This window comes from Micropterus salmoides, unplaced genomic scaffold (genome assembly GCF_014851395.1).
Source record: "Micropterus salmoides isolate LMB-PRFRI ecotype aquatic unplaced genomic scaffold, ASM1485139v1 Ms_hic_scaffold_12, whole genome shotgun sequence".
Taxonomy (NCBI): domain Eukaryota; kingdom Metazoa; phylum Chordata; class Actinopteri; order Centrarchiformes; family Centrarchidae; genus Micropterus; species Micropterus salmoides.
In genome coordinates, this window is record NW_024040263.1 from 2,544,427 (window position 1) to 2,569,261 (window position 24,835).

Genomic DNA, 24,835 nt, shown 5'->3' on the forward strand with positions numbered 1-24,835 from the left:
TGTGAAGACTGTAAATGAGTGTTTCGCTTTTATTGCCGTTTATTAAGAGCAAAAGAGAGAAAGCAATGAGACTACAGCTAAATGGAGTCGTTCACACCTTACTACACGTTTGTGGCGAATTAAAGCTTCAGATTATCGGTTATTTACTTCACTCATCTTTATTTAAGCAAATGGATCAAAGACATAATTTGTGCGATAAACACCAACCTGTTCGTTGAAATCATTACCTAGTATTGCGTGATCCTACCCGGGGAGGAGGTGAAGCTGTGGGGGTGACATTTCGTCTGACAAACCTTCGGCCTGCCCCCGTGCGTCTGACGTCATCGACGTCAAACGGGACTGTTTGTTCTGGATTTGGGGCGAGGAAGGTCTGCGAGCGCTGACAACCGACTGAAGAAGGTAAAAATAGCATTTTATAGCTTTGTGTAGATGACATTAGTATATCAGACGAAAGCATACAACCCCAGGGATCCGGTGAAAGGTTTACAACGGGTATCGGGGGCGTATTTCGCGCGCTGTCAGTGGTCGCTTCAGTAAGCGGAGCATGAGCTGTCTTCGCAGGCCTTGCACCGGTTCAGGCACACGAGATAGATTAATTATTGTCTTTTAAGTTACTGTGATTTGGTGTTATTGTGTATATTCTGTGTTGTATCTTTCGTCTCTCAAAACTTGTGTTAAGTTCTTTTTCGTGGCTTTGGACACTCTGTGCTGTCAGTGTGCACGTTAGCTGCAGGTCGGTATCATGCTAAACAGTTAGCTGCTAGGCTGTTTGTTTGTAGCCCCGTAGGCCGTATTCGTGACATAAGTTACGTCCTTTTTGCAGCGTAGTTTACGCGCGATGGCGCAGGAGCTCATGTAAAGTGCGACGTACGTCATTTCGAGAATATCAATCCGTCCAAGTTGTATTCTGAAAGGCCGTTTACGTGCGGAGCTGTCACTTGCTCTCAGTGGACAAGGCGACGTACTGACACACATGGGAGGTTAGCGAGGCAAATATGTTGACACAAAGTTGTGTCTTGTGTTCATTGTTGCTGATGAGTAACGTTAATCGTGACACTCCGCTTCGTTAGCTTCTCTGATTTCCTCGGATAACGTAAACTTGTATAAAGAACCTAGCTACGTGATACGAAATAGTAGCAAAATGGCTGATACATTTTGTAGAATTATTAATTTAGGTGTCAAATTACGTTTATTCGCTTCACTGTCTTGGCGTTTGGTCTCTTATTGAGATTAGCTGCGACATGTGCAACCAATGTTAACTGGATGTGAACGCACTTCCATAATGTCAAGATTGGATAGACACGGTTTTTGAGTAGATCCTCAGGATACGGTCATATATAACTATTTTTTAAACCTCAACCACAGTCTGTTGGTCTGTTAGAATTCACATTGGTGTGGCAGTGTTTGTTTCGGTTTCTTTTAGGAAAGAGAGAGACCCCTGGCATGATGCCATTGAAAAGCTTTGTATTATGGATCTGTAGCAGGCATTTGTCTTGTGTAAGCATTGTATATATGTATTTAATATTCACAAGCTCTGATGAGAAAATCAGTCTTATAATGATTTGGGTCTTTGGTGGAAGAAATTCAGCGGCCATCAAGACGCATTAAGCTCACAAAAGACAATCTGCTGACTTTGTTTGAGCATAGACAGATTGTCACAGACAGTTTCCAAAAAAAGGACCTTTGAGTCACATACACTATCAAAGGCATCTAGAAACTGTCAAGGTTCAAGGTCAGAGTTCAATATATTAATCCATAAAATCATGGAAATTGCAGTACATCCTTGTCAGCTTGCTTATCTGACAGTCTGTAACACACCTCCTCACAACATAAACTATAGCTATATACAACTATGTAAGAACCAATAAAATGGCAGCAAATAATTTACATGCACATGATGAAAGGAGCCAGTTAAAATGTAAGAGCCACTGGGATAGTGAGAATTATGTTGTTCTTACAAACCACTCATTGTACTGTCTAATTCTCTGGGAAGTACAGAAGCGAGCATACGATACATTCTGTCTGCATATTGTCCTTAACTTGGAGAAACAAAGTGGAAGACATTAATTGTCAGCAGAATCAAGACAAAGTCATAGTGGTCAGAGCAGATGGATGATAAAGTGCTACAGCGGTGTAGAAATGTCTAAGGTGAAAGGTAATGACAGCTCAGAAACCTCATATTAAGGCATCAGAACTGGGTCAAGAGGCTGTCTTGGGCTATGAATTGTGTACTGTGTGTATTATGTAATGTGCAAGTCTCATCTAGACAGTACTGGTTAGAGTAGTGTTTCACAACGGGGGCGGTACCGCCCCCCAGGGGGCGTTCCGAGGACGATGGGGGGCGCTGGAAACAATATTTTGGAAGGGGGGGGCACTGAGCTGCTGTTGGGGGGGCGTTTGTTGGTTGGAAATTCTAAGGCAAGTTTACACTTAAGATTCACAACAATAGGAGTTTAAACTTTAAACTACTTGCAAAAAACTGTGGTCTGCAACATTATAACCTGCCAGTTTAGTCCACTGCGACTGGACAAAACTGTATTTTTTTCTCGGTCAGCTACTTGTGGTGCAGCTTCGTGCTGTCTTCACGGGAACGGGGAATGGCGTTTACTGTGTAAACTCTGGGGAAATTTACGTTCTCTTTCTTGGTGAAAATGTGTTTATTTCTCTGAGGAATATACTGTGAACGTTTTGTTATTGCAGTGGTTACACATTTATAAGAGGGATATCCGCTGTCGGACTCACCCTGAAAGCAACTTCGCTGCGACACTAGCGAGTGACGTGGACCCACCTCACGCTGTGAGTTGCAGACAGTTTGTGCCAAAGCGGACATATACTGTAGTTTCAGTAGGCTATAAAAATGTAACGTTAAAAACTGAAGCCCTGTCTTGCTCTGTTGGGGATTGTAAGCAGAACTTTATCAGAGGTGCTGAAGTGTGTGGAATTATTCGTCAGCTTTCTGTCTGATCACAGGTGTTGTCGGTTAGTTTCGTTTTCGACAGGTGTGGCACGACACCGGCATGAGCACCTCCTCGTCTCATTCAGTTTTGTCTGTTAGACGGCGAGGGGATACTTCCAGCGAATCAGTAACGTAATGCAGTATAAGGCATGTAGTAACATATTATGAATTCTCTCTAAATAGGCTAATGACGTTAGTCACCCATTACGACTTTTTTTCTTTACATGTCTCAACATATGTGGGAGAGATTCGAGTGCAGAAAGTTTTGAACATGAGCAGATAAGTTACAGTGTTTCCCACACGTTCATTTATTTGTGGCGGCCTGCCACAATATCAACATTGACCGCCACAGTGATTTTCAATTGTTTTTTTTACTAGGCCTATTTAAAATCATAGTTGAGCTGCAGGCAGCGTGTATTCACGCAGCATATCCTCTCACTCGTCTCTCATCCGTCCCTCGATCTCTCTCTCTCTCTCTCTCTCTCTCTCTCTCTCTCTCCCTCGTTAACACAAATCTGTCCAACACAACGCTGTCACCCAGCTATTAAAAGTTATTAGCAAGCATGTAAGGAGCTAATAATGAGAGCTAAGTTAGGGGTCGGTTTACCTGACCTGGATAATGGATAGGGGGACGCTGGCCCAAAAAAGTTTGAGAACCACTGGGTTAGAGAAAGATCATTTCCACGAAGAATTCATAAACATTTTGTAATTGACACTGGATCTGTTGTAAATATAGCACAGGAATGTGAATGTGAAATGAACTGGTTAGAAAAACAGGGACAACAAAGCACTATCAAATTTCTAATGTGTGATTAAGCAACAAAACATTTGTTTATGTTGTTCCTGCTCTCTTCTTTGCCTGTATTATGGACTCTGATTACGATTGCTTGTTACACCGCATGGCCAAACGTTAACCTGGTAGTGTATTTAAACGTTCGTATGAAACAGTCCACAGATGATATGTTGACCCAGTTTTAATCAAGCATCCTTTTTTCATACATATATATATATATACACACAACACACACACACACACACACACACACACACACACATATCACTCTCTCAGGTGTGACACTCGGCCCTCTGACTGTGTGTTGCCCCACAGGGTGTCACTGAAGAACCTCCGGTGTTACCTCAGGAAATTGTCGCCTCACCAGCTGAGATATGGTCACACAATTGGGTTAGACCACAGCTCCACAGCAACAAACATGTGAGTCTTTAAATGTTTCGGAATTACCCATTTGGTGTACTAAGGATTTGATAATAGAGATGTTGAACTCACCAGTTGCAAATTATGGTCTGTTAGTATAGCTGGATACTGCATACATGCCCTGACCAGGTTATCATGCTAAATCATTTTTTTCTTTTTAATGGTTTTGATTGGTCAGTATCACATTTCTAATTCGGAATTTCCCCCATAGTTTTTACTGATACAGACTAGGGTGTAGGTGAAAAAATTAGTTCTTAAGACGCTTTTCGACCAAAGGTACCAGGGACTTTTAAGTCCCCAGATCTCTTTTCAAGGAACTAAAAGGTTCCTTCAGCCCACTGTTGTGTGCGTTTCTACAATGGTCTAAAGACCTGCGAAGATAAGGCAAATTAACCAGCTGACATAGGCTGAAGCCATACAAAGCGATGCACAGGCATCATTATTTGTAACCACTATCCATGAGCAACATTATAAATGAACATCAGATTTGACTGGAATACAATGAAAAACTATAGGCTTTACTTGACCATTAAAGCAGCTTTTTTTGCGTGGGAGCTATAATGAAGAGACACACGATAAAGTCCGTTACACATTTAATAACAAACTGGATAAAGCCATAAAGTACTTAAAGTAACCGGTTTGCAAACAACTGTGGAAAAGAGACGAGCAGTTGTAGAAAACCAGCCGACATTCTCCAGTTAAAGCCAGTAGCCTCTACTCGCCCATGCAGAATTTCACAGCAAGGCAAGCCCCAGCCCCCCAAAGTACCGGTACTTTCGGAAAGTACTACCTGCCGAGCAGTGACTTTTTGGGGGGTAAAATGAAGACCCCAGAATTACATTTAAACCCTGGTCCTCTGGTGGAAAAACAGTGAGTTCCTCCAAAAGGTTCCTTGTTCCGGGGTATAGTTCCTTTGGTTGAAACGCAGCTTTAGATGCATCGTGACGTGGTTGATTATGAATCGATTCACAAATATCAAAAATTAAGTTTTCTAACACACATTGCCTTTACTTGGGCATGCCGCCCAGGTATATTAACGACAAAGATACCTGGCGGCCATGTTAGCATTTTGCAGACAAACACAAAGAGAGTTGTTATTTATTATGTTATAAGACACAGACACGTGGCTATTTTGCAAGCACGGATGTAAAGCAACTATGAACACACCAGTGCGGATGTCATTTGTTAGCTACCAAGTTTTGTTTTGTTTTGATAAGCTACGTCATTAACAAGCCTCCTCCACATGTGGTGCAACTGCTGCTAAAAAAGGACTCGTGGGTGGAAAAAATCCACATAAAAAGTTCTGTGTCTTTTCAGTGACTTTATAAAACATTCTGCTGAATGGGAGATGCGGAGATACAACGTTCCATCTTGAACAAGTATGCTGCTTCAGACACAATTTACTTTTCCTGTTGGTTCTTTGCAATGCTGGGACATGCTGGCAAATGTAACCTTCCAGCAACATTGTTGCCATTTGTTTTATTATATTGGAAGTAAATTCATTATGGATCATGACAAATATCTATCTTACTTACTTACATTTAAAATACAAAGTAATCACACACTGATAAATAAGAGGTCCTGTATAGACAGAATCGATACATCAAGATGCATGAATAATCTTTTTGTCATAATATCACAGCCCTCTGAATCGAAGGGGGACTAGAGATTCCCACCCCTAATACAACTGCATTACCTGAAAGTAAATTGCTAAATTCTACGCTGTTCAATGGGTTGTTCTTATTGCTGCATGATATAACTGCCAGATTCTTGTGTAAATAAATCAAAGGTTTTATTCAGCACAGTAATTGCATGTTAATGTGTACTTGGTGTACTTGCCATTGGTAACACATAAAAAAATGTTCACTACAATATTTCCTCATAGCCCAGAATCTGCCTTCTGTCCAGTCCATTGTCCAAAACTGCTTCTCATTTTTGACAGTGAAATTCCAAACAAGAAATTAATTGTCAATGCCAGATGGACAGCATGCTGATACTAACATTGTACTGATGTGTAACAAAAAAAAATGTTTATCTGGCACCTGTAACTGCTGGGTGATCATCTAAAAGAGATCCCAAGACATTCCTCACCTAACTTTCTTCCTTCTTGCTCGGGCCTCTGCTTTTTACCATCATACATTATTCAATATTTTCATTATAAATAGCAACATCTGAGCATTGCATATGTTATGAATTTGAACTTATACCTTGTTATTCAGAATCTTTCACTATCATTGAGCTGGTTGGATCATTTTGAAAAGTATCAAGGAGCGTATATAGTATTGATCTGTTGCAATTCAATAACAAATACAGGCACTGTACATCAAAATGAACACTAACCATAAAAAAAACAGTAACCATATCTTCTGGAAATGTAATGCCAACTTAGTGTGCTTATTTAGCGTAAATTTGTGAAAAGTATTTTTATGCAACAGTGTCATTGTATTTTCTGTATTGTATTTTGCATAATGTAATTAATGTCTTATAGCATAAGTAAATGTATTTATATTTTCCAATTCTATTTTTACCTGATGAGGCAGAAAGGCAGTCTGTAAACAGTCTTTATTTGACCTTAAACCATTAGTCAATATTTATGTAGCTGGTCTGGAATTGTAAACGAAGATGTGTCTTCAGTGCATGATCCCTTTTTATTTTTTTATTTTTTTAAAGACAAAATACGACGAGGGACAGAATGTCGACTACATTAAACTACATTAAGACAACTTTTTCCTCACGCAGTGAAGAACAAATGTATAAGTGATGAGAATCAACTCCAGACACGCTGATGCAAAACCGGCATAATTGTGATAGTAATCAAATTAACCCACTCTCACGCTGTGAGTCCAGACAGTTGTGACGATTGGTAACGTAGCTGGTAGACCTTTGTCATATAAACATCTAAAATCTAGGCCCAACCTTGCTCTGTTTGGGACTGCGAGCTGCACTTTAGGTGCTGAAGTTAACGTGTGGATTTGTGGTGAGAAGTGTTTATTTCTAGAAAAGAAACTACCACATAACTAACTACAAGAACTTGCCAGGCTACAACAATACTCACTGATTCCCTATGTTATCAAATTGCCTGTATACTAAATCTGGCACGTGCCCCCATTTGTTATGACCTGGCTCAAGTGGTCATAACAAAAGGGAGACACAGCACTGTAACCGTTTAACAAAATATATATATACCAAACTAAGCCAAATGAAGAATTGTGCTAAATTAAAGTTGTCAAAGGATGACGTATGACCATCGGTTGTTTCAGTAGTGTCTGGGGAAAGAACCAGAGGGCAGTCGGCCTACAGGGACGTCTGTCCCCTCAGCCCCGCAGCAGCTCCCTAAGAATGAGAACACGGAGTTACAAATACTCTACAGGGCATTGGGCCCAGGTACCCAGAGTTACTGCAATCAGCCTCAGTTCATCACCAGCAAGGGAGAGAGAGATTGGCCACGCTCACACATGACCCCACAGGGCACATATAATTCAGTATTGAAGCTTTCTTAAAAAATAGTGTTAAAATTTAATCTGGTCTCGATCTCGTAAACCCCTTACGTGTCTCGTCTTGTGAGCGGAGTGTTTTTGTCACACCTCTATTAGTTTCATATTTGAGGTTGAGTGGTTGGTTTGATGTCTGAGGTATGTTAATGACGCTGACTGTGGTTTGTATGAGAAAGTTTCAATCAGAGTCAGATATGCTAACAGGCACAGTAACGATAACAGGAGAGGCAGCGGTTTTGAAGCTTTTGATTTGATTGTCCTTCCAGAGCGTCAAGTGAGGAGTGTAATGGCCTGAGGGGGGTTCCCCCGGTCCCACCTGCCCCTGCCAGGTCCAATCTGCCTAAACTGTCTGCTCAGCCACTGCAACCCACCACAGCGATGGGAGACGGACTGGAGGCAGGCAGCAGCCATAACCCTCCCTCGGCCCCAGCGCCTCTCCCCTTCAACCCTCCACCCCCTGAAACATGGAACCCCTCCAGACCCAAACGACAGACCAACCAGCTACAGGTATTTCTGTTTGTGTTTATACATGTAATAGTGTCTAGTGTTTGGACTTAAATTTGATTGATTTATTTTGTTTTTTTGTATGATTTTGCTCTTTTTCAGTTCCTGCTTAAAGAGGTGTTGAAGACGTTATGGAAACATCACTTTGCATGGCCCTTCCAAGCTCCTGTAGATGCCATCAAACTCGGTTTGCCTGTGAGTCACGTGTTTGTATGTTTGCGTGCCTGTAATCAAAGTGTATACACTGACCGCATCAAAACCTGTTTTTATAGACTTGCTTCCTCAATTGGCCCATTGTGACTGCTGACTTGACTTCGTCACTTTAATGAAAATACGGTTATTATTTATTTATTTATTTATTTATTTGAATCCGCTTTAGCTGTTACCAACACAGCAGCTACGCTTCCTGTACTACGAAGGGAGTTCAACCTGACTCAGAGATAACGCGGGTTTATTAAGCAAAGCCAGGGTTGACAAACTTTGACTGCCTACACTGGTGTTAAACTGTACTACAATGGTGGATAAGATGTTAGTTAATTGAGTCGGTGTTAACTTAATTGGAGTTGGTGCACGTTTGCATGAAAGTGGTGTGTTCGGACGTGCAGTCAGAGTTTTTTCGCAACGGCACATGCTCCGGATTTCCCCCAGAAGAATGCACGTTGATAGTGTCAGAATGTGACAAGTTTAAAGACATGTTAACAGCATAATCTAATATCGTGGCAGCCGACAAAGCCATGGAGGCTTGTGGGCATCGCATTGAGTAAATTTGTAATGATCTTCACAGTGTTCTTAATGTAGGTTCATTTTCTGTTTTGTATTTGATGAACTCTTCTTTTATGTGTAGCTCTATATGATTAAGATGTAAAGGTACAACTGCATATTATGTCCATTGTAATAAAAAAAAAAAAAAAATGGAGCGGGATGGGGAGAGGGAAAAAGAATTGATGAATGTGGTAGATTTACGAGAAGTTAATAATCACAAATCTACAAGTTAAAAACTTGAATAGTCTCTGACATTATAGTCATACATTTATGAGAAAAAACTTTTGAAAAATTTGTGAGAAATAGTGGAGTTTTTTTTTTTTTTTTGTCAAAGAACCACATCGCTTGACTTTGCAGGGCTGCAACATCACACACACACCTCTGCCGTGTATTATGCATGTAGTGGATAATTATATTAGACTTCATAATCGGATTTAGCAGTGAGGAAATATCGTGAGTTTAGCCCACAATCACTAGACTATCATGCACTTTAGAGACTTTGCCGTGAATTGCCTATTCAGAAGAAAACAGCAGAGTGATTTGGATTTTTCGTGACTTTAATTTTAGGGAATTTCCAAATTTTGTTCTTGTAAATTTACCCCTTTCATCTTGGATTATTTTTCTCGGTTTATTAACCCCCACCCTTGGTCAGTAGGCCTACTTTTTTGGACACGTAAATTAGTCACTCTAAATATGTGAAAACAGTTAGGATAGCTTAATTCAGTCATAGCCTACAGATGGGCTACATCTCTGAAACTGTCCCGTTATTTAGCCTAATTAAGATATTCTCCCTAACATCACAGAGGCTGCAGTGTTCGCTGTATGAACATAATGCTGTTGTGTTAAGAGTAACGTAATTTCAGCTGCAACCGCAGACTAATAAATCAAGTGGTGTGTATTAATAGCCTACTTCTCATCATTAACACTGTGTACAGATGTGGAGTGTAGTCCGTAACCTCGAGTAAACCATGAACATAACCTGCTTGGAGCAGTTTAGAGATTCAGCTTAAATTGCCATGGCAACAGACCTCGGTTAATACCTATCCACCTTTTGTAGTACAGGTTAATCGGGAAGTTACACCCATGTCGCACAGTTAATCCTGAAGTTACCTGGATAAGCCAGTTACTTCGCTGCGTAGTACAGGCCACTGGTGTCCAGCAGAGTTTTGCTTTCCAGAGGAGGAATGTCAAAGTGAAATAACGTGCACTCCAAAGCCACTTTATATGCTCTACAATATGCTGTAAGGACCCAGCCACCAGTATTCTATATTTTAGCTGTCAATCAATCCAATTGACCAAAACAAGCATGCATTGTATCTTTAATATTTGCCAATTTCTCCAGCATGTGTCTATGTGTGTTGCTCTCAGCCTTGAGCCCAAATGGGTCACAAATACATTCTTTTTTTTTATGATAGGTTAATTATTTAGTTAAAACAGCTGGGCACTGTTGTTTTTAGCAAACATTACTCAAACAGTAATTAGTGTATATATTGTGGGCTATTTTCATCCATGAATTTTGGTGCACTAGTAAATATTTACAGCAGCATGGAAATAAATGTGGAATTGCAGTGGTGTTGCTCATTGATGTGTTTTTAATATTATAGACCATGTGCCAGGCCAGTGCACCTCTAATGTGTGCTGCAGGTAACAGTTGACGTAGTTGATGTGACTTGTACATTTTGGACTGATTAAAGAAGATGATTAAAAGGCATAAGCATACATTGTGTGTTTTGTTTTCTCACATTCTTCACTTACCTTTGTCTAGACAAGCTACTAACGCAAAACTCACTACCTGATCTCCGTCTCCCTTAAGGACTACTATAAGATCATCAAGATCCCTATGGACATGGGCACGATAAAAAAACGTCTGGAGAACAACTATTACTGGAATGCCCAGGAGTGTATCCAAGACTTCAACACAATGTTCACAAACTGCTACATCTACAACAAGGTCAGCCATCGGCCACATAAGTTCCAGTTACTTGTGTCTTCCCTGAATTTGAAGTTCAGAGAGGATAGAGCAATTCATTACCGTACTCAAGGAAAGCATCTGAACGAAAAGCTTATCTAAACATGTGTTTGTGTGTTTAGCCTGGGGATGATATTGTCCTAATGGCAGAAGCTTTGGAAAAGGTATTTCTCCACAAGATCACAGAGATGCCGCAGGAAGAGACTGAGATTGCTGTTGTCACCAAGGGACGCCGAGGGGGCAGACGGGAGCCAGGTATGAGTTTCGGATGTAATATGTTTTTCTTCAACAACGTCTTAACACCGAGATGAGAGTCTGGTATACCACTGTCGTCCCTCAAAACCTATTTCCCACTCTTTGTCAAAATGGCACATGTCGATCTGAACGCCATGGCATCGAACATAATGAGCGTGTTCAGACTCGTGTTTCTTACTGTACGCTGTTGTTGGCAAAAGAGGGATAGGAAGTTCTTTGCCACCAGGTGGTTGTTTTTCAGTCATTGTGTTTGCAAATCTTCTGAAGCCACTCACTGAAGATATTAAGGTTGACCGCGTGAGAGGCGAGGAGTGGGGCTGCACAGAGTGTGCACGAGCAGTGATTTGCAGTTGTTTTGCAGTCAGACTCCTCCTGGCTCTGATCATTTGTTGTGACTCATGAGTGGTAGATTCTTGCAAATGGCATTAGGAGCAGTAGGAACCAGATTTATATTTTCACAAATAATGTCTTGTGTACTACTGTATAAAATTATTTTCATAAAAGTTACCTACAGAACCTTTAAAGTTATACATGATTACTGGCAGGCCAGTTTGAATGAGGGTGGGTGCTTTCACACGTGGCCAGCCAGTAGGTTGGGCTGCATTCAGCCTGCCTAAGCACCCCCTCTTTGCCCATTTTGGAGAAGCCTGAGTCAGGGACTTGGATGGCAACAGCTAGAGCCAACCAGATTCAGCTTCACAACAGAAACCTATGGGTGATGTCACGGAGACTACTTCTGTGTTTTATACAGTATATGGTTCTCCCTTTACATCAACTACAACTAGCATGAAACATTTATTGTTGCTGCTCGTTAGCCACGTTCTATGCCATTGTTCATAATCCGTCCAACGAAGGTTGAGGTCAAGGGCAACTTGATGTGGTTGAAAATACTAGAAGACGTTTTCGTCCATCAGTTCTTCAGAACTGAAGAAGTCTCTTGGGTGAGGGACGAAACATCTTCTAGTATTTTCAACCACGTCCAGTTGCCCTTGACCTCAACCTTCGTTGGATAACTATGACCGGGATGACTGAGAACCTTCGCAGACTACTTTAAACCTACTTTGGTGTTCTACTTGATTTTATCTTTACAATCTTCTTGTCTTTTTATTCTTCTTTCCAGCTCTGTTCACTAAGTCAGATTCAGGCCAAGACTCATCGTCCCCCTCCACCACCCCACACACACGAGGCTTCTCATCCCCTGCAACTACCCCGCAGACCCGTACGATACCCGCCCCTCAAGGCCCTCCCACCCTAACCCAGTCTCTGCCCCAGACCCAGCCTCTGTCCCTGCCCCTGCCCCTGGCCCTGCCCCTGCCCCTGGCCCAATCTCAACCCCCCCGCGTGCCTCCTACACCCACCTCCCACACACCCCATTTGGGACCTCTGTTCCCCCTCTCAACACCCGACGTCTTGGCCCAGGGCATGACCTCTGTTCCCCTTCCAGCCCAGACACACCCGGGCCTCCATCCTGCCCCGATGCTGCAGAGCTCCCCTGCCCTCATCAAGGTAAGGACAAGTCAGCTAGTAGCTGGGACCTGTACTTGGATCCATGTTTTATACAGTCAGTTGAGTCGGGGTCAGGTCCTGCTCTATTTGCATGGGTCCTGGGTCTGTATAACATTATGTGTAATACCCAAGTGGATCAAAGAAGACCTGGCCGTGATCAGACAGCGCTGATTATAATGGAAATGTCGAGTTATCTTAAGCTAATTGTAAATGAGTCGTGTTTGTTATGACAGCAAATGGACTTTTTGAGCTGAAATAATGACTGGAGTAGCCACTGGGGTATTGTTTGTCCCCCAGGTTCGGGTCAGACATTTCTCAGTGCTGTATGGGTCCCAGCTTTCAAATAATAGACAGGTTCGATTCCTGATACTTTTGTGTACAGATTTTTTGGGATCTGTGAATACCTCTAGTCTGCAGCCATTCTTTTTAATCACAAGCTGATTTTTTTTTTTAACCTCTGATCTCTGATGTTCCAACAGCAAAGGAAGAGCCAGAAGAGGAAAGCAGACACCACCACACCCACCGCCAACGACCAGCTCAGTGAATCATCGCCTGTCTCTGCTGAGACTCGGCCACGGCGAGAGAGCAGTCGCCCATCTAAGCAACCCAAAAAAGACGCATTGCAGCCTGACTCTCAGCACCACCTGGGAGGCGGTTTGGAGACTGGAGGGACAGGTACACAGAAGCGTCAGGAACAGTTGCGTTCCTGCGCACGCCTCGTCAGAGAGATGCTGTCTAAGAAACATGTAGCATATGCCTGGCCCTTCTACAAGCCTGTTGATGTAAAAGCTCTTGGCCTGCACGACTACCACGACATCATCAAGCACCCCATGGATCTCAGCACCATCAAGGTAATTTTATTAGGATTGGTGACCGACATGTAATGGACATAGCAACTCCTGGGTTTTGATACATTACATATAAATGATATGCTTTTCTATACAAAATCCTTTGTTTCATTTAACAATATAACTACACATACAAGAATGTTACCTAAAATGCAGTATAGAATGATAGGAGATGAAACAAGGATTATATGGTGTAAAATGGGTAAAGAATATCAAGAGTCTGATTAAACATGCATTTTCTTTTGGACTTCTTTTTAGCTCAATACTAAGGTCTCCTAGTCTCCTAAGTGTCCATTTAGAGAGAAATCATATTTCCGTACTTGTAAGCTTATTATAGTTGGTTTTATAGATACAGTTTGCATAGGTTTTGGTTATGGTGGTGCGTTTGTTTGTCTCCTTTAGAAAAAGCTGGACAACAGACAATACAGAGACGCGCAAGAATTTGCAGCGGACGTCCGGTTGATGTTCTCCAACTGTTATAAGTACAATCCCCCAGACCATGATGTGGTTGGCATGGCACGCAAATTGCAGGTAATCAACACGGCATACATGTCAAGCAATTCACAATAAAGATTATACACGCTATATGACCAGGGCCAGATTACTTGAGGGCAAAATGACCTGTGAGCCCCTTGACTCCCCTGTTTCTCCAGTATAGTATTCAGGTCCAGTAAATTTGACATATATGTATTCCCTGTATAGTGTGTTTCCATGTAGATGCACGCTAACGATAACATTCTTTTTTTCAGTTTTTCATGGACATCTTCAAAATGCTTGAAATATGAAAAGAATGATATTTGTCATTGCATTGATTGCTCTTTGGCGAGGTTTGTGCTGGCATGATTTGTGGTTCAAGTAGGGTTCACAGTTTCTCCTGCCGTCCTACGTCCTAACAGGACGTGTTTGAGATGCGTTTTGCCAAAATGCCTGATGAGCCAGAGGAGCCCGTCTCTGTTCCCACCCCATCATCGGCCCTCCACCCTGCCCCCTCCAATCGACAAGCCCCGCCTCCTTCTGCTGTCTCGGACGACGATAGCTCCAGTTCCTCTGAATCGGAGTCCTCTGGAGGAGACTCAGAACAAGAAAGGCAACAGCGATTGGCTGAGTTACAGGAACAGGTTAGAGGATGGAAAATGAAGGGGGAGGGAGGCTTATGAGACACGACAGGTGGGTGGGCCACGCAGAACAGCTTTACCGAACGTGGGTGAATGCTGAAACACGGAAAAACAAATGTGTAGGCTGCTGTCTTTTCGTCTCTTAAGACCACAACTGTCTTTGTGTTTGTGTCCTCTAGCTTAAAGCTGTCCATGAACAGCTAGCAGCACTTTCCCAGCCCCAGGCCATCAAGCCCAAGAAGAAAGAGAGGGAGAAGAAGGAGAAGAAGAAAGAAAAGCACAAGAAGAAGATGGGAGCAGAGGAACCTGTGGAGACACCTCCCTCTGTGATGCTTCAGACTTCTAAGAAAAACAAGAGCAGCAAGGAACCAATCATTGCAAAGAAGGAAAGGAAAAAGCCCGGGTGGGTGTTACAGAGCTAATAAGATAAATTGTGTTATTGTAGCCCCCCGCGACCCTGTACACAGGATAAGCAGTTTACGATGGATGGATGGATGGTGTTATTGTAGCTGCATTAACTGGAGCTAATCTAATCATTTCTCAATTGCAGTAAGAAAGAAGGAGTTAAAAATAGCCGCCCAGCTGTGCCCCCGCAGCCTGGGCCAACCCCTCTGGTCCCCTCTGCCTCTCTTGAAGCAGAGGATGACATAGGTATGTAAATGAGATGTGTTGAGCGTGGTGTTGTTTTCAAAGTGTTTGTGTCTTTAACACTGGCCCAGTATCAACCTGCTGTTGTGGTTTTCCTCTAGATGAATTTGGGGGGGTTTCCACCGACAAGTGCAAGCCAATGTCATACGAGGAGAAGCGCCAGCTGAGCCTGGACATCAACAAGTTGCCCGGTGACAAACTGGGCCGTGTCGTGCACATAATCCAAACACGTGAACCTTCGCTGAAAAACTCCAACCCGGATGAGATCGAGATTGACTTTGAGACACTGAAACCCTCCACGCTGAGAGAGCTGGAGAAGTACGTCTCCAGCTGCCTCAAGAAGAAGAAAAAGCTGTCAGGTATGCTGGTTGTATGTGTGCGCAACACTTATTTTAAGGGATTGCCACAGGACTTTTGTGATCCCACTAAATCTCACCATTGTAGCACTTGCAGGTCTTGTTCTACCACTCATAATTAAATTGTGCTTAACCACTGAGCAGTGAAACGTCTTTAAGACTACATACAGTAGAAAGACTACTCCCAACTCCTGGCTTACAGGCCATAGACTACACAGGAATGACTGCTTTTCAGTTAAATTGACAAAAAAAGCAAAAATAACCTGTATAAAAATTGTTATTTCAGATGTTGTTATCATAATTGAATATAATCAAGGGCTGGTCGATTATTTAATATTACTATTTAGCGACCTTCAGTGTAATCGAAGTGATTTTTATTCTTAGTTTTGTTTGTTTTATCCTTTTCCTGTCATGTCACGGATGACAATGGAACACTGTTGATATAATTTCAGATCAGTTTGATTACATTGCATGTTATTTACCATACGTTTGCTATATTACGACATACAGTATGATTATAATAAATTATAAAAATATTAAAGGAATTCTGTGACATTTTGCGAATACTTTTCAAGATGAGAAGATTGATATTAGTCCGCTATCTGACGGTTAAGTATCAGGCTACAACCAGCAGCCGGGCATCTTACCTTTAGCACAAAGATCTGAAACAGGGGGAACAGCTAGCCTGGCTCTATCCAGTGGTAAGTGGCTGCTGGCTGTAGCCTTGTAATAAGATTTTAACAATCTTCTCATCTAACTCTCTAACAGAGCGAACATAAGCGAATTTTTCAAATTTAATATTATTTAATATTTTTATCCATCACAGCCATATTAGCCATATTAAAAAGCCAACAGTGTAGCCCTGAGGAATCACCACATGTTTGGCCAACTGTTAAACTTCTCCAATAAGTTTTTTTACTTCACACTGGTTAAATGTCTTGACCCATCAGTTTCTGACCCTTGTGGGTATCTTTTGTTACAGTAGAGAAGCCTCTGGAAACCACAAATGTGACAAAGATGAAGACAGGATCCTCATCTTCAGACAGCAGCGACTCCTCTGATAGTGAAGACTCTGAGAATGGTAACGTACACACATAACAATAAACACTTTCAGCTAATCTTAACAGTAGCTGCAATTATTCAGTATATCAGCTTTCCTCTTATTTCCTCTATATATTTCATGTACCTTTTGTCTACCAGGGCTGGTTCCCAAGCAGCAGAAGAAGACCTCGACCAACAAAGACACCAAGAGGCTGCACCACCAGTCCATCAATAGCGGACTGGGTCCAGTCGCTTCCCAGCCTCAGATTCAGCCTCAGATTCAGCCTCAAGTGGTCCAGTCCAAACCATCATTTGTCTCCCCTCCACCTATAACCGTGTCTGTTCCGTCTCTGGACTCCTCCCAGCTGTTGGCCTCTGGATTTGATCCTCTGGCTCACTTTATGAACCCTCACCTGACTCAGTCGAATACAGAGCCCAATCCAACCATTACTACTGCCGGTGTCTCTGTTGTGTCTGGCCTCCTCAATGCAAACACGCCGACTGTCCAGGCGCACACTGAGACGCACCCTTTCTTAAACCAACATCCCATCATACCTTCACCAGGTGTGTATACTTTAGTAACACTTTATACAGATTGCATCTCTGTAGTGCATTTTAGAAATGCTTGTGAATGTGACAATATTAAAGCATCTAGCGGCTGCAAGTAATGATTATTTAGTTAATAGCTAACTGGTTTATTATTTAATTGTCAAATGTTAGGAAATAGTTTTCAATTTCCCAGAGGGTGACATCAGATAATTTATTTTGTCCAACCAGCCAGATTATATAATATTTTTACCATGTACAATTTATCAATTTATCGATTAATCAACGGCCCTGCGATGGACTGGCGACCTGTCCAGGGTGTACCCCGCCTTTCGCCCGATGCCCCCCGCGACCCTGTACGCAGGATAAGCGGTTGACGATGGATGGATGATTAATTTAATTAATTTGTCTGGCTTTATTAGCTCTGCTGGACACAAGTTGGGGTTTTTTTGGTCTCATTTCCCATTCCTCTCTTTCTGTGTCATTTGCAGCGATCCACAATGCTCTTCCCCAGCAACCATCAAGACCTAGCAACAGAGCAGCGCCACTTCCTCCAAAAATCCCACAGCCTCCCCCCGTCCTCACTCCCCTCCCTACCTCCATCCCCCTCACCCCAGCTTCAGCCCTCACTTCCACTCCCTGTACCCGAGCCCGTCGCCCGCCCCCGCGTCCCTTCACCCCCATCGCATGGCATCTTGGGTACCCTCTCGGCACAACCTCCCCAAGCCCTCCTAGAGGACGACGAAGAGATGACGCCCAACAGCTCTGACATCATTCCCCTCAGTCAAGTTCACACCTTGTTGCAGTCGCTCCAGGCTCGACCCACCCCGCAGCCGCTACATGCGCACACACATTCACCAACGCAGGGCGCCTCTCAGATGGTTCCATCGATGCACACGCAGGCTGTGGCAACGTCCATCCCTGCCCTGACACAGAGGCACAGCTCAGGCCATGCGCATATGCGGCAGCCGTTCCCACACCCACACATGTCAACATCGCAGCAGCAGAAGGGGGTGGCCCTGCAGCAGAAGGTACAACAGATGCAGCAACATCAACAGCAGCCATCACCACGCAGCAAAGCAGAGCCTTTCTCAACAGGTAAGATCTATATATTCAAGCCACTGGTTCCCAAAGTGATGATCTGGTCCACCCAAGATGATAACAGTAAAAAGAGGAATACATGTTATTAATAAATAGCTGCTGTTGGGGTTTACTAAGTGAAGTATTAGTGAAGTAACAGTATCGCAAAAGGAAAGGGCAATTAGATCTTGAAAACCAACCAGCCAAAAACCAAAACAACATTAAAAGCATTGCCACGGCAAACAGAACAAATACCTGCTCTTAAACCTTTTTGTTTGTTTTTTTTTTACACACACTATAGCATGTTGAGTAACTACTAAATAACAGGACAATTAAACAGCTGCTGTGCTAAAAGTAGTGAATGGAATGGAATTCAGACTAATACTTACATAAATACATACATTACATACATTTACTCATTTAGCTGATGATTTTATCCAAAGCGACTTACAATTGCTATACTGTGTGTCAGAGGTCACACACCTCTGGAGCAACTAGGGATTAATTGTCATGCTCAGGGACACATTGGTGGATGTGTTGAGGGGGAATTGAACCCAGGTCTCCCACACCAAAGGCATGTTGATGCTCTACAATGGTAAATGGATGGATAAAATTTGCAATATATCTGTTTTTCTAGGTTGTCTGCATGAGAGCCCTTCTCCCCTGATGATGCATTCTCCACAGATGCCTCCGTTCCATACAATGGGACAGCAGTCACCCCCACAGACCAAGAAACATGTGAGCGATCCACCTTTTTCTTTATGCTGGTTGCATGCCTTGACTGTATTTGCTTGACAACTGCATGCACGTCGCAGGTCCATTCCAAGTAGGCGATGAAAAACGATATAATATTCTTTGTGTGGTTAATCAATGGTGATCAATGATCCGAACGTCCCACGAGGTGCGGACGTCTCGGCACAACACCGGCGGAGCTGAAGTGTTCCCCTTCTGCCACACACACACATACATAAACACGCTATAGCCACACATGCACACTGACGCCCCCTTCCTAAAGAGTTGTGGTTACAATTTTGGATTTATTCACGCACATGTTGAAATTTAAATCATAACAGGCTATACCTGTTGGGAGAAAAACAGTAGTTCTATGGAAAATAAGACACTGAGCACCCCCATTTCGCCAAAACGGTATGAGTCTCGTTTCATAACGCCGCTGTGAAGCTTCGACGGTGAGATTGACAGTCGAATCAGACTCCGCACATTGAAGCATTGAATCTTTGACTATTCGGGGTCAGCCCTAGTGAGCCAGTTTAAAGGTTAGATATACACAAATGTTAAAAGGAAAAATCATCACTTTTTTGTTTTGTTTGTGGTTTTTGACTATAGTATGAACTATGTATATAAATGTACTTCGTGTCTGTAGGAGCAGAGATCCAACATGGTGGCGGTCAAAAAAGAGAAGCCTTCACTGTCGCCAGTTCTGCCCCCCTCGCCCTTCAGCCCGGCCATGCGTCAAGACACACACAAATCTGACACCAAACACAGTGAGTACAAGAGTTTTATTATATCTACCTTATAAACCATCATATCGAAAGCTAAAGAAGAGTGACTTAAACGTTACACGTAGCCAAAGCTGAGCAAAGTGTCAGAATACGTCTGAATCTTAAACAGCAGAATTTCAGTTCCTCTTCTGTGTTACTTATGTCATTCATTTTGTTACTTTGAATTCAGAAATATTTTGCATGCTTCCTTCCAAAGTTATATACAGCCTGACCCCCTGTCCAATGATATAAGATGCATATGTATAGGTAATCCTCATTTGTCTCCCTCAGGATCAGATCTGAAGTCATTGGATGGTTCTCGCCCTGGTTCCCGCCTCCCAGACTCCCCAGCACCACCCTGCTCCCAGCAAGACAACAAAATTAAGCAAGAGCCCAAGACTCCTATCGCTGCCAAGAAGACTCAGGTGTGTATGAGTGTGAGATGAAGAAGATAATGTCTTCAGCCACATTGCAACTTACACTACCCTTTCTGGTTTGTCCGTTTCCTGTCCTGTTAAACTTGCATTTTCTACCCCCTTCTCCCCTTGTCTTCTCTCAGGATGTGAAGTTAAAGAACATGGGTTCTTGGGCTAGCCTGGCTCAGAGGTCCCAGTCCACGCCGGCCTCCTCTGTGCGCTCCTCCAGCGACAGCTTCGAGCAGTTCAGAAGGGCCGCCAGGGAGAAGGAGGAGCGAGAGAGACAGCTGAAAGCACAGGCTGAACAGGCCAGGAGAGAGCAGGAAAAGCTACGGTAGGTGGGGGTGTGCACAAAGCAGATGTCAGCAGCATAAGTGACTATCTTAGAGGGAAACATAGATGGATCAATGAGAAATTATTAAAGGTTAAAGGTATAATTCCTGACCACATGCTCCAAACAAAAAGGGGGCAGCATTTCACCTTCGTGATGACACTGGTCAAGATTGTGTACACTTAAACCTGGCAATGTCCTCAAAAGTATATAGAGAACTTTCCAAATGTACAATCTTGCCTCATCTCATAACAGTAATGCCACGTGGTTATGACTTGGGCTTTCAACAATTACAAAAACAAGGTAATCGAGATAAATTTATTATTATGCTGCATTCTGATGCTCTGGTTTTGTCTTGTGCTAAAAATCCAGTGCACCCCTTTCTTTTACGGTGGTTGTGCAGGAGCCACTAAAAGCCCAAAGTCACTCTCCGCCAGGCTGTGGCATGTTGAGTTCAGCTCGAGTCAAGATGACCGGGGCTTAGAACTGCTTGTTAGCTTAAACCTACGGCATTTTTGCACTGCATAAATCAGTCTAGCGGCCAGCGGATTTTCCTCTTTTCATAGTTTCAAATTACATATCATTTAGAGTCATTTATTCTTTTCTTACTCACTGTTGCTTTAAGCAACTGCATCTTCCTACACAACAGCAGTTGAATTTCATCTTTATGTAACGTAACAAGTTGTCGTCAACCCAAGTAGTTCACCTGCTCTGTGGAAGCTTCAGTAACTGACTCTTGTGGCACCCGGGGCTAGCTGGTTAGCATGATCATTTCAGTAGACAACTAAAATTCTGGCCATATCAACATTGCACTGTTAAGGAATCACACCACATGTTTGCTGCGTGTCGCCCCCTTTCTCTCTTTATCCACTGTCCTTTAAAATAAAGGCAAAAATATCTTTAAAAATTTAAATATGTTAAAAAGCATCACACCCGTGTTATTATTACCATGTATCACATGTTTTAGCCTTTTATTTTATTTTTTTTAGATTTTCAAATTAGTTTTGCCTACCTTCGTTGCAGCTGTTGGTTTCTATTCATTCAGAATACAGAATGAAAATAAACTTGATGAGATGGGTCTCAGTCAACATCTTATCCAGCTTTCATTGTAGTGTCATTGCGTATTAATTTATTTTAAAATACCAATATGATACTCTGACACCTGAGCCAGATGATGGCAAATTCATATAATCCTTTTTATATTGTCAGCGGCCTCTCATTATTTGTGGTGGTTAGTTGTTTGATTTTGACAGGATCCAGTAGCTCATGAGTGGTTTTTAGCAGACTGCCTTGTCACCAACACACCATACAAATCAACTTTCGAAATCACACTTTCAACTGTGGCTCTCACCTCAAGCTTTTCAAATTTCAAAACAACTTAGAGTTAGATTTAACACTGTACAATAGCTGCTTGCAGGGTGTTAGAGAAAGCAAACTGTGGTATGCTTAGAAAAATGGGACAGCATCAGTAATTTTAAAGCTAGTTTATTTTAGAAGCATTTGTTGAATCTCGACATCCTGATAGCGATCTAGTCAAAGAATTTCAACAAATAAAAAAATACTTCTGAAATACCTACCCAGGACGGCTTCCAGAGACAAAAACTGTTTTTTAGTGCTGGCTGAATTCCCATCTACTGTATATGTAGATGTATAATGTGATATTTGACTCACTCCCCAACAAGGCCTATATATTAGCATTTTACTTTATCACCGACTTGTCAGGATCGGTATGTATGTCTGCCAATAGGTAACACGATTGCAGCACAGAAATATCTTTTTAAAAATTCTGAACTTTCAAATAGTATTGGGTGTTGTGCTGATAAATCCAGCATTGGTCGGGTTTAATTATGTTGTGTCTCATGGGATAATCTAGATTTAACAAACCTGTTGCAGCCAGCCATCTAACTTTTTGATTTGTTTTGTTTTGTAGCCGTGATGACGACGACACCATGGAACACACTCGTCGAGCGCAAGAAGATGCCCGCCGTCGCCAGGAGCAACAGTCACCGCTTGCTCCCACACCCCCAGCTTCCACCCCGCCCACTCACTCCCCACAGGCCCCACCCACACAGCCACAAGCCCCACCCCCATCCTCCACACCTGCACAGAATGCTCTCGACCAGAGGGAGATGGCACGCCGCCGCGAGCAGGAGAGGCGCAGGAGAGAGGCGGTACGCACAGAACTTTAAAAAACGGGGAAAAAACAAAGGAAACACTGATTTTTATATTAAAGACAATCTTTAATGCCTCTCGTCGTTCTCTCCTCTCCTCTGCAGATGGCTGACACCATTGACATCAACTTCCAGAGCGACCTGATGGCCATTTTCGAAGAGAATCTGTTCTGAGAGGGAAAAAGCAGATGATGGGAGTGAGAGAAGGACCTGTAGACACACACAAGCAAATTCACAAACATGCATATAAACCACGATGCTCTGATACACATGGTCGCTGCTCACAAAGATGCGCACACACACACACTCACACACACACAGACTTGATAGTAACTGTCCCTTTCTCTCAGTAGTTGAAACAGCTGGCTTGTGTCATGTGAATGAGAGGGGGGGAAGTGAAATTGAAATAAGCAACCCTCTTTTCCTCCAACCTCAGATACGTTTTGGTGTCTGGCTTGGTGTTTATGGTTGTTGGGTCTGGGTCTCCATGGACGACCGGTCGAAGACACAGTGAAATAGTCAGATAGTCGGCTCCCTCAAGAAAAACTAGAAAGGCAGAATGAAAAGGAGGGAACGGAACTTTTACATTTAAAAAATAAATAAAATAATGGCTGTGAAGAGGAGGAGTTTAATTTAAAAAATAAATTGAAAAAACATTTTCTGTAATGTCTGAGAGGAGAGAAGGGGAGGGGTTAAAAGGAACGGGCAAACAAATTACAAATGGACAGATCATTTTGTTTGTGTTTTTTCCTTTCTCCTAATATTGTCTTTTTAATTTTTATTATATGTTGGATTTTAACTGGGAGGGGTGGTGTGGTCTAGTTTGTCAGGTTCAGCTGCAATCTGAGACACTGTTGTTTTCTCAGGACACAGTGCGAACGCAACATCCCGGCCACATTCACACACTTTTCTAAGACATCCTTCCTCCCTTCCCTTCCTTCTAATTTTCTCTCTTCAGTCACTAATTGGAGAGGTGGGGGGTTCAGTGATGGCGAGGGCGATGAGGAAGGAACGATGGCATTTTAAAAGTTTCAGAGTGTGTCCTTTGCCTTAGCGCTCTGGCCTGTAAACTAACAATCATACCCTTCAAATTATACATATTATATATAAATAGATACGTGAATATATATTATATACGACGAAAAGTCAACAAAAAAGAACATGAGAGGAATTTGGATTTCGTGGAGCAAAGCTTGTCTCTGTGTTCATCTCTGAGCTCTGGTTTTGATTTTGTAGAATTTACTGTAAAGAAGAAAAAAACTTTTTTATTCTATCGAGAGGATTGTTTCGTCTGTTTTATTCTCTCTCTCATACATTTTCAGTTTTTTTTTGGGGGGGCGGGGGGTTCTCGACTCTATGCCAAAACCAATCTATTGAGTGCTGAAAGTTCATTCACATTTTTTACATGTAAAATGCATTTTCTTTTCACTTTATATTAAAGGCTATGTTTTTATTGCTATTTAATTTTCCTTTATCCCCTTTTAAAAATGTTATGCAGCAGTGTGCTCTGTAAATGTGTGAAGAAGCGGTTCCCAAATCACTGTATGTCACAACTTTACTAGGCCCCATCATTCTGTAGCTGTTCAATATCTGCACTTCACCATTTCATTACTTACTTCTTTATTTTATTTGAATTTTTATTATTTCCTTTCATCAATGTACATGTTTTTAGTCTTTCTTAGCCATCTCATCCACCACTATCTTCCTCACAGTTCGACAGTCTGTGTAATAGATTCTTGTTTGTCATCTTGTCTTTTAGTTTTTAGTTTTAAAATGTTTTCATCGTTCATGGTAACTGCTTTGGGATGTCGTGTGCCATCGTGTTTTTACTGGAAGCAGGAGGTTTTCCTGGTTCCCTTAGATTGGCCCAGAGATCTGTGAGTGTCGATTCTATAATCCCTTTTTTTTATGTTTTATTTCTTTTCCCTTTTCATATTTGATTGTTTTGAGTTTATTTTGTTTTCTTTTCCCTTTGCTATTTTTCTCTGATTATTTTACCCAGAACAACCCGTTGGTATGTTGGTGAGTGAGGCATTGAGGTCAATAGATTCATCTTGTTCAGATTATGGAGTACAACATCTTTTTTTTAAGAAAAGTATTAAAATATATTTTAAAAAATCATGAA

General features: G+C 42.2%; 1 protein-coding gene across 1 annotated transcript; it reads left to right on the forward strand.

Annotated features, from left to right (window-relative positions):
• The first annotated feature begins 315 nt into the window (after positions 1–315).
• LOC119898655 (bromodomain-containing protein 4-like) lies at positions 316–24,835 on the forward strand. The gene is given in 22 exon segments (XM_038712833.1): positions 316–399; positions 7,930–8,170; positions 8,270–8,362; positions 10,743–10,880; positions 11,021–11,153; positions 12,274–12,659; positions 13,139–13,510; positions 13,910–14,038; positions 14,404–14,625; positions 14,802–15,025; positions 15,173–15,273; positions 15,372–15,629; positions 16,609–16,707; positions 16,827–17,231; positions 17,705–17,807; positions 17,809–18,311; positions 18,931–19,031; positions 19,675–19,795; positions 20,084–20,217; positions 20,352–20,542; positions 22,470–22,710; positions 22,816–24,835. Coding segments are annotated over 21 exon segments (4,152 nt in total). The 5' UTR covers positions 316–399; positions 7,930–8,041; the 3' UTR covers positions 22,885–24,835.